Here is an 18,902-nt window from a genome sequence, read left to right as displayed (position 1 = left end):
TCTAATGATGACCATTGTCGATTGTTGTAAAAACCCATCTGGTTCACTAATGTCCTTTAGGGAAGGAAATCTGCCATCCTCACCTGGTCTGATAGTCTGCTACACATGACTCCAGACTCACAGCAATGTGGTTGACTCTTAAATGCCCTCTGAAATAGCCTGGTAAGTCACTCAGTTGTAACAAACCGATACAAAATCACAAAAATGGAATGAAACAGGACGGACCACCCAGCATCGACCTAGGCACCGGAAACAACATCGGCAATGTCAGCCCTGTCGACCCTGCAAAGCCCTCCTTATTAACATCTGAGGGCTAGTGCCAAAATTGGGAGTGCTGTCTCACAGACTAGTCAAGCAACAGCCTGATATAGTCATCCTCACGGACTCATATCTGACAGATAATGTCCCAGGCACCACCATCACCATCTCTGGGTAAGCTCTGTCCCACCGGCAGGACAGACCCAGCAGAGGTGGCAGCACAGTGGTATACAGTCGGGAGGAAGTTGCCCTGGTAGTCCTCACCATTGATTCTGGGCCCCATCAGGTCAAACATGGGCAAGGAAATCTCCTGCTGATTACCACATACTGCCCTCCCTCAGCTGATGAATCAGTGCTCCTCCATGTTCAACACCACTTGGAGGAAGCACTAAGGATGGCAAGGGTGTAGAATGTACTCTGGGTGGGGGACTTCAATGTCCAACACCAAGAGTGGCTCGGTAACACCACTACTGACCAAGCTGGCCGAGTCCTAAATGACATAGTTGCTAGACTGGGTCTGTGGTAGGTGGTGAGGGAACCAACAAGAGGGAAAAACATAATTGACCCTATCCTCCCCAACCTGCCTGCTGCAGATGCATCTGTCCATGACAGTCTCGGTAGGAGTGACCACCGCACAGTCATTGTGGAAACGAAGTCCCGCCTTATTGCAGCTACATTCACTTCAATGTATTTCTTTTACTATCTTTTACGTGACCCATTATCAAACATTTGTGTTGTGTGGCACTACCACTCTGCTAAATGGGATAGATTTCGAACAGATCTAGCAGCTCAAGACTGGGCATCCATGAGGCGCTGTGGGTAATCAGCAGCAGCAGAATTGTACTCGAACACAATCTGTAACCTCATGGTCCGGCATATCCCCCACTCTACCGTTACCATCAAGCCAGAGGATCAACCCTCGTTCAATGAAGAGTGCAGCAGGGCATACCAGAAGCAGCACCAGGCATACCTAAAAATGAGGTATCAACCTGGTGAAGCTACAACATAGGACAACCTGCGTACCAAACAGCATAAGTGATCTCACAACCAATGGATCTGATCTAAGCTTGCAGCCCTGCCACATCCAGTCGTGAATGGTGGTGGACAATTAAACAATTCACTGGAGGAGGAGGCTCCACAAATATCTCCTTTTTTAATGATGAAGGAGCCTAGCACATCAGTGCAAAAGATAAGGCTAAGCATTTGCTACAAACTTCAGCCAGAAGTACTGAGTGGATGATCCATCTCGGCCTCCTCCGGAGGTCCCCAGCATCAGAGATGCCAGTCTTCAGCCAAATCAATTTACTCCACGTGATAAAGAAACGGCTGGAGGCACTGGATACTACAAAGACTATGGGCCCTGACAATATTCCAGCAATTGTACTGAAGACTTGTGCTCCAGAACTCGTCACGCCCCTAGCCAAACTATTCCAGCACAGCTACAACACTGGCATCTACCCGGCTATGTAGAAAATTGCCCAGGTATGCCCTGTGTACAAATAGCAGGGCAAATCCAACCCAGCCAATTACCGCTCCTTCAGTCTACTCTTGATCATCAGTAAAGTAATGGAAGGGGTTATCAACAGTGCTATCAAGCAGCAATAACCAGCTCACTAATGCCCAGTTTCGGTTCTGCCAGGGTCATTCAACTCCTGGCCTCATTACAGCCTTGATTCAAACATGGACAAAAGAGCTGAACTCCCGAGGTGAGGTGAGAGTGACTGCCCTTGACATCAAGGCCGCATTTGACCGAGTGTGGCATCAAAGAGCCCAAGCAAAACTGGAGTCAATGGGAATTGGGGGAAAACTGTCCGTTGGTTGGAGTCATACCTGGCCTAAAGGAAGATGGTTATGGTTGTTGGAGGTTAGTCATCTCAGTTCCAGGACGTCACTGCAGGAGTTCCTCAGGGTACTGTCCTCAGACCAACCACCTTCAGCTGCTTCATCAATGACCTTCCTTCCATCATAAGGTCAGAAATGGGGATGTTCGCTGATGATTGCGCAATGTTCAGCAACATTCACGACTCCTCACATACTGAAGCAGTCCATATCCAAGTGCAGCAAGGCCTGAATAATATCCAGGCCTGGGCTGACAATTGGCAAGTAACATCCTCGCGCCACACAAGTGTCAGGCAATGACCATCTCCAACAAGAGAGAATCAAACCATCGTCCCTTGATGGTCAATGGCATTACCATCACTGAAATCCCCACTATCAACATTCTGGGGGTTACCACTGAGCAGAAACTGAACTGGACTAGCCATATAAATTCTGTGGCTATAAGAGCAGGTCAGAGGCTAGGAATGGTGCGATGAGTAACTCACCTCCTGACTCCCCAAAGCCTGTCCACCATCTACAGGGCACAAGTCAGTAGTGTGATGCAATACTCCCCACTTGCCTAGATGAGTGCAGCTCCCACAACACTCAAGAAGCTTGACACCATCAGGACAAAGCAGCCCGCTTGATTGGCACCACATCCATAAACATTCACTCTCTCCACCACCGAAGCACAGATGCAATGCAGGAATTCATCAAGGTTCCTTCGACAGCACCTTCCAAACCCACGACCACTATCATCTAGAAGGACAAGGGCATCAGATAGATGGGAACACCACCACCTGGAAATTCCCCTCCAAGTCACTCAACATCCTGACTTGGAACTATATCCCCGTTCTTTCACTGTCACTGGGTCAAAATCCTGGAACCCCTTCCCTAAGAGCACTGTGGGTGTACCTACACCACATGGACTGCAGCAGTTCGAGGTGGCAACTCATCACCACCTTCTCAAGGTCAATTTGGGATGGGCAATAAGTGCTGGCCTGGCCAGTGATGCCCACAATCTGTGAAAGAATAAAAAAAAGTACCAGCATCCTGTGGCAGGACAGTAGTGTTACAAAGGATGCTTTTGTCAGCTGTTACCAGGATTACTGTTATATAGGATTATTTTAATCGATCGCCATAATCATCACTTCAAACAGGTTGAATTCAGTTTGCACTCTAGCTATTATATGATGTGAAACCCATAATGTGCAGTGTCCAAACTAAGGTCCATTTACAGTGAAGTTTATTGATACAAATATGGCTTTTAGTTGAACTGCACTAATTTAAAAATCTTAAACTACAGTCCTATTAGATTGAATGCACCCTTTCCTTATGCTTTTTTAAAGCCTGACAAATACATGAATTAATCTATTCTGGCATGGTGTTTTTCTCTGTTCTACAGCTGTGTGGTATTATAGTCATTCTGGCCTACTCCTGTCTGGGCAACCTGCTATTCCTGTCAGAATCCTATTCATTCAGTACCATAGTGAGAGCTTTTCAGACGGTGTTGATGTACTTCATGGGCATGAGTGAAATCAGAACACTTTCGACTCTATACAAGTTGAACCAGCTATCCATTGCTGCCTACTATGGAACATTCTTTATTATGATGACCATACTGTGGGGTGGATTGGTAGGTACTTCGATGTATTTCTAATTGTTATGGTCAGGTTTGAGAAACTTTTTGACTGTTCCTCCACAGAATTTGAAAATAAATGATTAATGCTGGGCTTTAAAAAGCAATTTGTATATTTGCAAGTTAAACATCCAGAGAGAAGATGTTTAATATACTAATAAGAAGATACTTTTGAAAACTACTAAATCATAAGTGACTCATTAACTTGTCTAGGTATGCAGGCAATACTTCTAATCCAATGTGTCAGAAGAGCCTTTCATTTCAGACTGCCGAAGATTGGGGATAAGAGAGAGAGGCAGGGACAAAGAGACAGACAAGTGAATGGTTGCAAGAACAGTGAGTTTTATTCAAACAGAAACTGTGAGAGCTTTCACTAAGGTGAAGAGGTTTTAAAAACCAGTTGATAGTTAGACAGCTACTGTTTAAATCTTGTAGGATTTTGGTAAGTATGATGTTCTTTATTTCATATTACGTTGTGAATATAAGTTATAGACAATATAAATTTAACCAAACGAATGCTCATAAACTGTTGCTCTGTATGTTTCACCCAATTGTGAAATAAAGCAGTTTAATGATTCAAACCTCGAATTAGAGTTGCTTCAAACCTCTTTAAAAGGCTGCTGTCTCTCCACTGAGTCTTTAACCAGCTGTGGGAATACTCTGCCTGGAAAATTTGTATTGCCTATTAGCAGCAGAAAGTTTATGCTGCATTAAGTGCTATTTTGTTGCAGTGCAGTTTTCACACTGACCTTTTGATTATTTTACTGAAATCCTGGGGAGATAATTTTCCCAGACACCCAAATATGATAACATCGTTTTTTCCATTGGGCTGTTGTGCATCTAACCTGTAACACTGGCATGCAAGTCATATAAGCAGAACAATGATGCCTCTTTAAATTATCTGGTTATTTTAACATTACATAATTAGCCTGCATTCTCGATACCCATACAAATACCAAATAAAAACAAGTAATATAAATTTTGCTGGTCTTGCTGCAAGTTAAGGCATGGACAGCGGAGTTTTGGATGACCTCAAGGATACAGTGGGTGGAAAGTAGAAGACCAGTCAGGGCTGCTTCAGAATTGTCGATTCTGGAGGTAACGAAGGCACGGGTGAGGGTTTCAGCAGCAGACGAGCAGAATCAGGGGTGGAGTTGGCTGATCTTACAGAGGTGGAAATATGCAGTCCTCGCGATGTTCTGGAAATGTGATTAAAAGCTTGTCTGGGGGGTCAAATATGACAGTGAGGCTGCAGTACTGCGGAACTGTCCAAAGTCTTCGACTCTAACTCAGAATTTGAGACATTCGCGGAGGGTCTCAGGGAATAAGAGAAGTGCCCATTGAAATTTAAAACTTCCCAGGCAATTTCCATGGGGCTTCTGTGGGGTCCCGAGGTGCATCTTGGGTCATATGTCTGGTCTCCATCAATCTGGACACCAGAAGATTTGGGCCAATATCAGGTAATGTGTCAGCCAGAAAGGGAAATTGGGTGGTCAGTAGTTCAGTGAGAATAGGGCGAAAGCAGGAGGATGGGTCTCATGGACAAGATGAGCTTGGAGAGGACATGAGGGAAAATCAGGGAGCAACCAGAGAGAGACACAACTTTAGGGCTATGGCAGGGGGACTTTAGAGGAAATTTGGCCCAGTGGGTTTTAGGGGGAGAGTGGGAAGTGGCAAAGGCAGCTGACAAAGAAATGCACAGCTCCTTGTATTTTTTTTGTTGGAGGTGAGGATAGAAGAGATGGGGCAGGGGATTAAGAAGATGGTTTGCAGTAGAGAGAAAGAACTGGAGGCCACATTTGTTCCAGAATTATTCTGGAATCCAGTGAATGGTTTTTGTAGATGAAAGCAGAACCCAATAGTGCTTTATGTGGTCCAACCAGATCAGATGGTGAATGGCTAAACCAGTTGTCTGCCATACCTATTCAAGTTTCTGTCCCTTGCACTTAATAGAGTGGAGATGTAGGCCATACCAGGCAGATGGCCAGACTGAAAGAGTATTGGTTTTACTAGGGATGAAAGCATTAATGGAGGCGATGAGGGTATGGTTGAGCAGATCAGTAGCTGCAGAAATGTTGTGGTGAACGAAGGGTCAAAGGCTAGACAGTTCAGTAAAATAAAAGCAAAATACTGCAGAACCTGGAAACCTGGAACAAAAAATAAAGTGCTGGAAATACTCAGCAGGTCTGGCAGCATCTGCATACAGAAGCGTTCTCATTATTGCCTCTGTGACTTTGGTGGAGATACGCAGCCTGGAGAGTTTGAAGAACTTATCTGAAGAGAAGCTAATGTGTTGATCCTAATCGGAATGCCTCTGGTGGCTTCCTTAAGCAATGCAGCAAAGAAGAGATTGAAGAGCTGGGGAGCCAATGACACATGCTTGCTTTAGGCCGCTAGTACCGCAAAGGCACGGACATCTCACCACAGGCACAAATGCATCCAACCATGCCATCCTGCAGTAGGCACAGGATTTTGATAAACTCGTTCAGATATCCTAGCTTGGAGAGTAAATGGCATAGACCATCAAAAGCTTTTGTTGGACCTATGAACAGCATAATAGATTCTGATGTTGCTCTCTGCACTTTTCTTGTAATTGTCTTGCTGCATACACCATTTCGACTGTCCCAAGGTTAGCTCTAAAACTACACTAATTCCAGGAAGACATCGTCGTCAAGGCTGTCTAGTAGACCATTTAATATGTTTCTTGTAAGGATCTTTCCTGCAATTGAGAGTTGACTTATTCCTTGGCAGTTGCCACTTCTAGATGCCGACTGTTTGGCATCCTTGAAGTCCTATGCGACTTATTTTTCCTGATTCCAAATACTCTTGAAGATAGCTGTAGGTTGTTTTAACAAGCTCAGTACTATACTTCCAAATCTCTGCTGGAATGCTATCTGGGCCAGGGGTTTTGCTTTGTTTGGTTGATTTGTTTGCCTTTGTCACCTCTTCAGTGGAAGGAGGGAGAAAAAGACTTTATTTCTCAGGTAACTGCTCAATTTGATGCAGAGAATCTCAGTTAGGAGCTCAGTGAGTGTTCATGCCACTTTTCCATAACAGCTGCAAAATCAATGATTAGTTCATTTCCATCAGCTGTTAAGATTGGATCAAAGACCAATGCTAAACGTCAAACTCCTCAAGAGCCCTACTCTTACCCTAGACCATGCTACACAACTTGACAGCACTTTGCAGTTTGATCTTTTCCCCCTAAATGACTTGGAAGATGAATGGAAACAGCTTAGCGGGGTGAGGGATTTGTTACAAAGAACAAGAGATTAAGGGAGAATAGAGGAGTGCAGTGAAATCAGAGGAGAGAGGTAGAATAATGAATTGAGATGGGGATTTAAAATCACTGAGGATGAGAAGTCACCTGGTGCAGAGTCTGAAGGAGAAAAGCAGTGAAGGTAGCTCACGGAGAACATTGGTATGGTATTTGGGCAGGTGGTAGAGAACAATGATTTTGAATAGGGAATAGGGAATAATTCAGAATTAAAACAATAAGTCCTGTTTATTAAACTTGACAAAAATAGTCAGCCTGGAGCATTGATGAACCATTGTCCAAGTCAGGGTTACCAACTGTTACGAAATTAAATAAGGGACAATTTGGGGAGGTAGTAACTGTGAGGACAGGGGTGGTTGGTGTCCGAAACAGTGAAGGGGTAGTGCTAGTGACCATGAGAGCAGAGTGAGGGGTGTTGGTGACTGGTGGGTTTCCAGTGAAAAGCTGGGAGCTCAGCGAGAGCGGAGCCAGTGAAAAGCTGGGAGTTCTGTGAGAGCGGGGCCAGTGAAAAGCTGGGAGTTCTGTGAGAGCGGGACCAGTGAAAAGCTGGGAGTTCAGTGAGAGCGGGGCCAGTGAAAAGCTGGGAGTTCTGTGAGAGCAGAGCCAGTGAAAAGCTGGGAGCTCAGCGAGAGCGGAGCCAGTGAAAAGCTGGGAGTTCTGTGAGAACGGGGCCAGTGAAAAGCTGGGAGCTCAGCGAGAGCAGGGCCAGTGAAAAGCTGGGAGTTCTGTGAGAGCGGGGCCAGTGAAAAGCTGTGAGTTCTGTGAGAGCGGGACCAGTGAAAAGCTGGGAGTTCAGTGAGAGCGGGGCCAGTGAAAAGCTGGGAGTTCAGTGAGAGCGGGGCCAGTGAAAAGCTGGGAGTTCTGTGAGAGCGGGGCCAGTGAAAAGCTGGGAGCTCAGGGAGAGCGGGGCCAGTGAAAAGCTGGGAGCTCAGTGAGAGCGGGGCCAGTGAAAAGCTGGGAGCTCAGCGAGAGCGGGGCCAGTGAAAAGCTGGGAGTTCTGTGAGAGCGGGGCCAGTGAAAAGCTGGGAGTTCAGTGAGAGCGGGGCCAGTGAAAAGCTGGGAGTTCAGTGAGAGCGGGGCCAGTGAAAAGCTGGGAGTTCAGTAAGAGCGGGGCCAGTTAAAACCTGGGAGTTCTGTGAGAGCGGGGCCAGTGAAAAGCTGGGAGTTCAGTGAGAGCGGAGCCAGTGAAAAGCTGGGAGCTCAGTGAGATTTTGGGTGCTACTCAAATTTTGTTGCTGCTAGTTTTCTGCCCCATCAAATCATGCCCACTCTCATGACCTCACGACCCTGCCTACGCTTCTTTTAATGCCGTTTCTTCTCCCCCGTTTGGAGCCTGCTGCGGTCTTTGGAGCAGAAGTCCCTGGCTTGCCCTGTGTGTTCATCTTGATTTCTGCTCATGGACTTATAACTCAACACACACCATGGGGCTGTTTATAATTGCATTGCAGCACTTCCCAGTCCTTCTGCCCCTCCCTTGCCAATCTGGTCCATTCTCTCTTTGAACTCTGTCTCAGTTGACTTTTTTATGCTGCTGCTAACTTGAATAGAGAGGAATGGTAGTGATTATCAAAAAGCTCCACACCTTGAACTGGCCATTTAAATTAGTGCCAACACATCCTTTCCTATTATAGAAGAGGCAGTAACAAAGGGGAATAAGGGGAATGTGGAATGGAGGGATTGCCACAGAAGGGGAATGGGATCAGCCATGATCAAGTGATAAAGTTGCTGACAGAAGAGAGGTAGGACAGTCACAGTTGGGGGGAACGAGGGGCTGTCACTCATGGGGCTAGGGGATTGCCATATGAAGGAGTAGGGGCTACTAGAGGGAAGTTATAACTTTGCCTTTATTGTGCTCAGACCTTATCCTACCAATCGTTTTTGTGCTAACCATTTGTCATCTGTACCCTCTTTCATCCAATTTCCTTCTCAAACTTTTCAAGACTTTCCATCACTTCACATTTACCATCCACCTGCCACTACAAACTCTGTTACATTCACCACCACCAACATCAGTATAACCAGATTTAGAACAAAAAGCTGGAGAAACTTTTGTTTTGCACAAATGCACTTAGAGTTAGTGAATAAGGCAAGGGATGATGGGCAGGGTTTGATATTTTGGGTTGGGACTCTGACTTCGGGGTCAAATGCAGGTACGGATACCACACCGTGTCGGGTGGGCTCCCGAAGCTGGAAGACCTATAGGAGGACCCCACCACCACCACCACCCCGCCCTAGAGCCAGAAAGGAACTGCAGCCTGCCCTTATAGGTAAAAGGAAGAGAGAGAGAGGGCAACTGTGTATTCAGCCATCCTCTCAGCAAAGTTAAAAGATTTGAAATAAAAAATGACTACAGCTACTGGGCTACTATTGTGAGGAGGAGCCCCTCTGCAGGGCACTCTGTGGCCACAGCTATGAGCAGGTAGGTGGAGTTGGAGGTGGGGAGCCTCAAAGACACCCTAAAGCACTGGCCCCTTGGTATGCTGCCAACTGATAATTGGCCCTGAAATTATCTTACGATACCTGCTGCTTGTGATCTGGCCTTCGGGAAATGGCTCAGTGACAGGATGGTGCCAGCAAATTGGCCCAATCCATTTGCTCACCTTGCAAGCTTGATGCTGAAATAGGGCACATCAAAGGCATCCTGTTAGATAATGACTACCTTGATCAGATCATGTGTGTTGTATATCACGCAAACTCATGAACAGGTCTAAGGTCATCACTTTCGGCCCCGAAGGATGCCCAGTCTACCTCAGATTACCCTGGAAGAGCAAGGTATCTCAAAAACTTGATCAACAGGTGAAGCGAGCTGTTTCACGCTGCTACTTTACAGTAGCAACACAAGCGGTATTTGTCACTAACAGGACGCTGCTGTCAAACCAAAAAGACATTCTGTCTATCACACAAATGAATAATGTGGTATATGAATTTCAGTGCCAGTGTGATGCTAGGTATATAGGCCGTACGTCCCAAAGATGGGTAGATCGTATCAAACAGCATGTCCCAGCCACTTTTCGCAATGGGAAAGGTACAGACTGTACCTAACCAGCCCGTGCTTGTAAAACTCAAAACACAGTGTCCAACATTAGATTTGATTCCAAGATTGGACAACATTTGTTAAATAATCCTCAATGTGCTAAGAATTACGCTGACAACCAATTTAAGATTGTTAATCAGACTCGCAGTGTGACACATTTGCATGTACTGGAAGCTACACATCTTAATACACAGGGCCTTTTTTGCAGACAGGAAGAACATGTACGCACATTGTGCCTGTTTCAGCTGAACAAAATAAGTGCCAGCCATTCGCTGACTCATTCCTCAGAGTAATACCTTGACCAATCAGGGTCTAGCTGCCTGGTGTAAATTTCAGTGATGCTTGGCAGTTAACTGTCAGTCACCATCACTGGTGCATTCTCCATGGCAATGCCTATACCAATCAGAGTTCACTTGCCAACCAATTAGCACTGTCTTCACATATAGGCCTGAATTTCATGCTTGGCATGCGTGCCAAATCGGCAGGCATAGAAGCGAATGCAAAATGCACTTCCGCCCGCAATCAGCCCCTGAACATAATTACACACTGGCTGGCCAATTAACGGCCAGTCAGCATGAAACGTGTGCTGAGAAAGCCTCAGCGCTGCCAAGTTGGGGGGGGGCGGTGGGGGAGGGTGGTGGCAGGAAAAGGGCAGGCGACGACAAAAGCGCGAGTGCGGGTGAGTGCTTCTAGTGAGCTCCCTGAAGGCAGACAGCTGCTGTGGAGCTGCCTCAGGGAGCTGCAGACCTGGACAGATTAAATAACAAGAAAAAAATGCACCAAACTGTGTCTATGTAGCACATTCAAGCACCTAACAGCAGAACTAAAAAAACATCAGTCCCCAGATATTTTTTTAAATTATATTTCACCTCGGACATCTCATCTCACACTTGGATGAGGTTTCGTTAAAAACGGGCTGCCTGCCTCCCGGTTTTACCTGTGTGATGAGTGCAAAATCGCATGTGCAATGTAAAATCGTGGACAGTAGGGTTTTTAATGGCCTTGATTGGCTCTTTAATTGTCGGCGGGTGCAGCTCTGACTTCCGCGCCTGTCCACCGACCTCAATAATGCTTGCGTGCGCTATGACGTCAGGACACACGCCTGACGTTATTTTGCACAATTTCACGTGCATTTGGGTTGGGCCCACACCTGTCCGATCAATGTAAAATTCTGGCCGTAATTTAACTTGTTGTTTTCCCCTTACATTGGTATTCTTGCAAAATATCCTGATGAATGCGAGACGAAAAGCTTTGACATGTCTATTTTTTCAGCAATACTCAAGTTCTTTCTACCAAATGACTATAATTCCACATAATCAAGTGATGAACAGCAGTGAGAACACAAAGAGCTGTTATCATGCGAAGTTGCCGTGGAAACAGTCACAACTGTTACTGTGGGTTTTGGCTTTATGTTGAAAAGGAAAATAATCCTTTGTTAAATACAGAATAGATTTTTAATAGTCAACACTTGTTGCTTATACTCTGTTAAAACATCTCTGCTGAACCATTAAAGCGTAATATTTTATATAAAACTTATTAACTACATGAATAATGAATTTTAGGCAATTTAAGAGAATGTTTATGTGTTATAGAATGGTATGTTTAGTAAAGTAAGTGTAAGTCAACAAACTTGCTAAAGCTGCCTTCTTAGTGCACAACAGAAATGCATAGCAGGAAATTATGCACTTGAGGTTCACATTTTTTCACTTAAATGTTTCAAAGCAAGAGCATTAAAGATAGGAACTGGCTGACAGTGGGAAAGTGATAGTGGGTGTACTGCACTTGAAGGAATATGCAGGTTAGGACCTGATAATTAGAAAGGAGCTATTGGTAATTTGGGTCCCATTCACATGCATACTCTCACAAGAGTTTTAGACAAAGCTGCTCCCAATACTGCAAGATCCTAGCAACCCCAAATATTTCAAACGCTCTTTCAAGCCCTGTAGAATCCCCTGCCTTTGGATTTTCTTTTCCCTACCACTTCTAATCCCGTGCCCCTCCCCAATGCTCATTTACCTTATAACATTTGCGCTACACAAGTACCAGGCAATAACTATCTCCAACAAGTTGAATCTAACCATCCCCCCTGACATTCAACAGCATTACCATCACTGAATCCTTCACTGTCAACATTTTGGGACTCACCATTGGCGAAAAATTTAACTGGATCAGCCATGTAAACATAAGCAATAAGAGCAGGTCAGAGGCTGGGAACTCTGGTGAGTAAGTCACATCCTGACAGCTCAAAGCCTGTCCACCTTTAACGAGGCACAAGTCAGGAATGTGATGGAATATTCCCCACTTGCCTGACTGAGTGTGGCTCCAACAACACTTAAGAAACTTGGCACCACCCAGGACAAAGTAGCCTGCTTGTTTGGCACCCCATTCACCACCTTAAACGTTTACTCCCTTCACCACTGGTGTGCCATGGTTGCAGTGTGTACCATCCATAAGATGTGCTGCAGCAACTTGTGAAACTTCTTCCAAACCTGCGACCTCTACCATCTAGAAGGACAAGGGCAGAAGGTGCATGGGAACACCACCACCTGCGAGTTCTTCTCCAAGCCACACACCACCCTTACTTGGAACTATATTGTCATTCTTTTACTTTCGCTGTATCAAAACACTGGAACTTCCTCCCAAACAGCACTCTTTTGTTTACCTACATCATATGGACTGCAGCAGTTCAAGAAGACTGGTCCCTTCACCTTCTCAAGGACAATTAGGGGTGGGCAATAAATGTTGGCCTTGCCAGTGGCACCTGCATCCCGTAAATGAATTTTTAAAAACTGCATTACGAGTGTTCCCTGATCCTTTGGGCACTTTCATGACTACTAGACCTTGTAAACTCCCTTCCGAGTTCTTCCAGGTCTTTGGATTCCTCTCAGTGACCAGGGTCTGCCCCAGTGTTTGTAGAACATCTTTCTACAGTGGTCTGACCTGCAGAGTCCATCTCAATTTACTCCAAGACTCCCAGACTCCAGAGCTATCGCCATCCCTGGTAGATCTATGTCTCTTGCAACGCTACTTTTAATCCTTGTTCTTATTAAACCTCTGGCTCACAGTAACCAATGGCCTATGATGATATGGTATTGGTTGATGATAGCTGTATTAGGCAGGTTTATTGTAATCACATTTCTCTGCTTCAGTTCATAGGGATTCTTACCTCAATAGCTGAAGAAACAAAGAAGTCATCACGAAGTAAACACCTGGTGACATTCACTGAAGTAGCAGTTTACGCTCGGGAGAAGATTATGACCTTCACAGGAAGGAACAGAAACAGAGAATTAGACCAGGATTCAACTCAAGGAAACGTAATGCCTCTAAACACATGCACATTATACCCGGAATATGCCATGATATCTGTTGAAGGCTACATTGTGGTGCTCACTGTAGCTTGCAGTGGTAGGATGTACCTTTGTAATAGTAATCCCATACCTGTTGAGCCCTGGTCTCAGCCACTGCAATGGGGAACATAACAGCATATTCCCACACAAAGGCTCAGGATCAAGATTTAGAGTAGCGCTGGTACAGAATTTAGAATGCACTGCCTGGAAGTGTGGTGGAGGCAGGTTCAATCAAGGCATTCAAAAGGACATTAGATGATTATTTGAATAGAAAAATGTGCAGGTGTACAGGATAATGGCACTAGGTCATAATGTTCATTTGGAGAGCCGGTGCAGACATGATGGGCTGAATGGCCTCCTTCTGTGCCGTTAAGATTCTGCGATTCTGGTTCAGTGTGGCACTGCCAAAGGGTTGGCAGAAGAGCATCTACCCTTTTAGCTGGTGAAGGTGCAAGTACCAGGGAACTTGAGAAAGGGAAAGAGGGTAAAATACTTTTTTTTTAAAGAACAGGAATCTTCAGAAGCAAATAAAAGTTCAAACTCGAAAACAGAAGGAAATCAAAACAGGACAGGATTACCTTACTGAGTAGGGTGGAATTGGAATCTAAAGTAGAATGTGTTTCTTGGCATTTAACATTCAGCTCCCACTTTTTGAATCTATTCATTCACAGGATGTGGGCATTGCTGGCTAGCCCAGCATTTGCTCCCCATCCCTAATTGCCCTTGAGAAGGTGGTGGTGAGCTGCCTTCTTGAACTGCTGCAGTCCATGAGGTGTAGGTACGTGTGGTGTAGGTACATAGACTAAAGATACCTGAAGGGTTGGCTACTAAGGGTTGTAAGACTCAGAGGAACAGAGAGATCAGGAGTGAGAGGAAGGTTTAAAGGATTGGAGGAGGATACAGAAATAGAGAGGAGCTATGCCACAAAAGGATTTAAACACAAGGATCAGTATTCTAAACTGCAGAGACCCAATTTTAACATAAACCGGCTGACAGGAACAGGGGGCAGTTTAGTTTTGGGCCAGATGTGCAGCTTACACCATGTGAATTTATTGTCCACTGAAATCAGTGGAGAATAATATCAAGTGGGGTAGAAAATAGGCATCTGACTCAAATTTGCCCCAATCCTGTCCAAAGAGTTGCATTAAACTTACCCCAGAGTTGTTTGGGAATCAGGGCCGATGTATGTGCTGACAAATACGGATGATAGGTGAGTGGGGTATGTGTAAGGTAGGAGATGGGCAGCAGTATTTTGGATGAGCTGAAGTTTACATGAAGCTGAAGAATGAGTTAGTTGGTGGATAAAACACCAGGCAGCAGAGCATTGTAATTCTTATGTCTGGAGGTGACAAAAGCATGGATGGGCAGATGGGCTAAGACGGGCAGAGGAAATGCGTTGGAGGCGGATGATAATGTTGACAGCAGTGAGGTCATGGCTGGAAAATTTTCCATAGTTACAATCACAGTCAATGTCATTTGTGACTTCTTAATGACTTTGGTGCTGTGCCATGATGGAAACCGAGTCGGAAAATTTTAAAGATGTAGTTGGGAGGTGACAGGTTCAAGAACTTTGGAGAGGAGAGGGATGTTGAAGAAGGGGAGGGAGTTTTTCCAGGACAGTGGAGTCAAAGGAGGGATTTCTGAAGAATGTTGTGATTACAATGGTTTTTAAAGGGGTGGGGGGGTGGTGTGGTGATGGGAATTACTACGAAATGACAAAAAGCCACATATGTAATGCCACATCTATATTGAAAATTTAATAACAAACGTGGTCTACCTCATCTTCTCCAGAATTGTCATACTGGTCACATTTCTGTAATATGAAATATTACAAAGTTGATCTGTGCTTTTATTTTAAATTATTTATGTAAATGAAAAATTCCAGAAAGGGCAAAGTTACAGAAGTTAATAGCTTGCACTTGTTACCACTGAAAAGGAAGAGATACTATTAATGTATAGTGACAAAACATTATGGAATTTTGTTTTTTAATGCATAACAAAATCTAAATCCTGTAAGTAATCTAAATATTTGCAAAATTCTATTTTAATTGACTTGTTGCTAAGTAATTATGCTGCTTGTCGAACATGTCTGCTTTCACCTTGTGATGAAGCAGACATTGAAACATTGTATTTGATGAGCAACAATTGCTTTTTGTACTAAACCACATTTATTAATAACATAAACATTCTTCCCACAGCAACATTCTATTCCAACAACATGGCTCATTTTGTTGCTACTTTGCCAATTTTTTTCATTTTATTTCCTGGTAATGTGTTAACAACAGTGAAAACAAGAGCCATTTCCCTTTTCCAGATGCCTTGATTGTACAGCTCTTTTTGCAAGCAGGACCTTTATTATGTTAATGTTCTGCGACAAGATGTTTAGAGGCTGAAAACTGAAGGAAGAACTGTTTCACATTGCTTCGGTTCAGAGAAGGGTGCCATTGAAAAGGGATTTCTCCTGATCAGTCATTGCTTAATTGTAGCACTGTGTATGTTGGTCTATAAATACTCCTAGATTACGGGCCTTGATGAGTTAGCAGATTTCAGTAAGTGTGTTAGTGGGAGCAAGGAAATGCTGAGGCATTCGCAGAATTAAGGAGCAGTCGGCTCTTGACTGGAACTGTAACCTCCTGCTGAAATAATTCTGCAAATTTGTATTGTATTTGGTAAACAGCAATGAACTTTGAGGTGTCAAAAGATATATTGCTTTCAAATTGCTATATGGTTCAATATGTCTGTAGAAGAGTGCCAGCACTTTGATGTTCGTTTATTTTGCATGTGTAAGGTCATTCTTGTGTACTGGAAAAGGAAATGATTCTTTTCCTGCAGCAAGTGGAAATAATGCAATTAAGCTTAGGAAAACAGTAACACACTCACCAATTAAACATATTCAGCAGGAGGAAATAAAAATTTCACTTTTTTGACATCTTAACTGGACACAATGCAACCCCTAGACAATAATGATCATTCTGACATCTATAAAAATACTTTTCAATTGAGATGTATGTTGTGTAATTCGAATAAAAGTTAAAATATATTTATGAAAATCATAGAATGATCCAGCCCAAAAGGAGGCCTTTCTGCCCATCATACTTATGTCAGCTCTTTGAAAGACTTATTCAATTTGTCCCACTCCTCTGCTTTGTAAATTATTCTTCAAGTATTTATCCAATTTTTGAAAGTTACCATTGAATTAACAAAAAGACAGAATATAAAACATTTGTATTATCATAAAACCCAACATCCACGATCCTTTCAGGCAATGCCTCCAGATCATCTTAACTTGACGTGTAAAGATGATTTTCCTCATGTCATTCCTGGTTTCCTTTGCCAATCACCTTAAATCTGTGTCCTCTGGCTACAAACCATTTTCCTAAAGGATCAAAACTGCCATATTCAAATATTTTGTAGGAGGACCAAGCTTTTGAACAGAAGGTGCAAATTAACAAACATTGGGTTTTCTTTGTGAAGTAATACTTTGTCTAGAATACAATGTTTCATTGATAAAGTTATTAATTATTTAGATCCATAACATTTTAGTTAATTATGGATAGAGAGTTGGAGTAAGAATGCACGGATGGATGGTAGGACAGGGATTTTCATCAATTAACAATCACTCTTGAGTCACTTATCTTAGCGAAGTCATGTGGGGAAGCTCCAAGTGGAAATAACAATTTAAAAGTAGGAGAACTATTAGGACAGATGACCACACACACTGAGGTGAGTTTTGAGGAGACTTTTGAAGGTGAAATAGGTATCAATCTTAAAAGGATTTGGAAGAAATAGTATAGGAAATGTAGACTAGAACTGTTAGAACAAAGGATGTGCACTAGGACATGGGGCTTAAGAAGATTGAAGAAGGAAAGTGGATTAAAGCTGTAGAAGGATTTGAAAAAAAATGGCTGAGGATTTAAAGGGTTTTACTTGTGTGACCCAAGAAGACCAGGTAAATAATAAAAGAATGAAGAGAATGTAATTCCAGAATACAATTAATTAATACATTATTTACTTTTTAATAGAACTTTTACTTGGATGAGTTTGAAAACTTGATGGATGAGTTGTTGTTCCGACTCAATGCACTCTCAAACAGTCTTCACCACTCTCTCCCAGCAAAACCACATTTTTTGGAGGACAGCCCTTATGGATTAGGCCCTGGCTATTACTTCAACCAGCGATCTGAGGTTAGATTACTAATATTCAAATATTATGAAAGTATGATGCCTCGTGCCCATTTTGTATCTTCCCAATGGTCTTAGTTTCTGATCACCAGCTTTAAGTATTCCTTCATATTTAGCGTATCTAAAATAATTTGGAAGGTTTACAGCAATAAGTGTGTTTGTATAAGTGTGAGAAACATAGTTTGATTTTTCTGATTCCTCCGTCATACCACATGATGGGGCATTCCCATAGGAGGAAGAAAGGGAGTAAGTTGACCTGAGGCTATGGATCTCATAGTGACTGATATGAGCAGCACTGCCTGAGCAGACCATTTACTTTCCTCTTAGGCTGTCTATAAATTTTCGTCAGATCACATCAAAGTGTTATGTGAACTTACGTCTTTGAGAAGTCTGCATGAATGATATTTGCTAATCCCATATAATGTGCAGAAATATTTAATCATATTTTTCTGTTATAGAATCATACTTTTCATGAAAATCATTTGGAACATAAAATTTACAAACTTGAAGAAGAACTGTTCAGAAATAACCTGCAATTTTATAAACTTTTAATCCCAGGAAGAGAACACAATTCTGAATCAGATATTACAGATATCAAGACTTTACGGTAACACTATGATTACTTATAAACGAGTGGGGAAGGTGGAAGGGGCATGTGCATCCCCAGAAGTGCTAAAATATGTATACCCAAGGCTGGTTCTGTGGTGAAAGTCTAAGTTTATGAATTCAGGAATAAGTCCCTGAAAGTAAATTCCATTTCTGGCTGCCTGTGTATCAAGAAGTGCACAAATAACAGCTGAGGAGTTGCCAAGAAAGAGGGGTTTCTATGTACCCCTCCAAAAATAAACTTAAGATGGGCCCAGGATCCCCTTTCCTAGAGTGCCACATGAAAACTATATATATGAATTAGGGGCAGGAGTAGGCCATTCAGCCCCTCCAGCCTGCTCCACCATTCAATAAGATCATGGCTGATCTGATTGTGGCCTTATCTTCACATTTCATTACCCCCGATAATCTTTGATTCTCTTGTTAATCAAGAATCTATCTACCTCTGCCTTAAAAATATTCAATGACCCTGCCTCCACCGCTCTGGGGAAGAGTGCCCGAAAAGAGTCATGACCCTCTGTGGGAAAACATTTCTTCTCATTTCTGTCTTAAATGGGCGACCTCTTATTTTTAAACTGCGCTCACTAGTTCTAGTCTCTCCCACAAGGAGAAACATCTTTTCAGTATCCACCCTGTCAAGGCCTCTCAGGAGCTTATATGTTTCAATATGATCACCTCTCATTCTTCTAAACTCCAGTGGATACAGGCCCAGCCTGTCCAACCTTTCCTCATAAGATAACCC

General features: G+C 43.4%; 1 protein-coding gene across 1 annotated transcript in view; it reads left to right on the top strand.

Moving 5' to 3' along the window:
- Positions 1 to 18,902, top strand: part of pkd1l1 (polycystin 1 like 1, transient receptor potential channel interacting) — a 249,457-nt gene that overhangs the window by 212,261 nt on the left and 18,294 nt on the right. Inside the window, exons 49-52 of the mRNA XM_078534059.1 lie at positions 3,482 to 3,712; positions 13,176 to 13,340; positions 17,396 to 17,557; positions 18,013 to 18,161. Of these exons, the coding sequence (XP_078390185.1) occupies positions 3,482 to 3,712; positions 13,176 to 13,340; positions 17,396 to 17,557; positions 18,013 to 18,161 (707 nt within the window). The remainder of the gene's footprint in view (positions 1 to 3,481; positions 3,713 to 13,175; positions 13,341 to 17,395; positions 17,558 to 18,012; positions 18,162 to 18,902) is intronic.

The sequence above is a fragment of the Cetorhinus maximus genome, chromosome 3 (genome assembly GCF_964194155.1).
Source record: "Cetorhinus maximus chromosome 3, sCetMax3.hap1.1, whole genome shotgun sequence".
Taxonomy (NCBI): Eukaryota; Metazoa; Chordata; class Chondrichthyes; order Lamniformes; family Cetorhinidae; genus Cetorhinus; species Cetorhinus maximus.
Note: the sequence above shows the minus strand (reverse complement) of the source record. Positions and strands in the feature narration are given on the sequence as shown.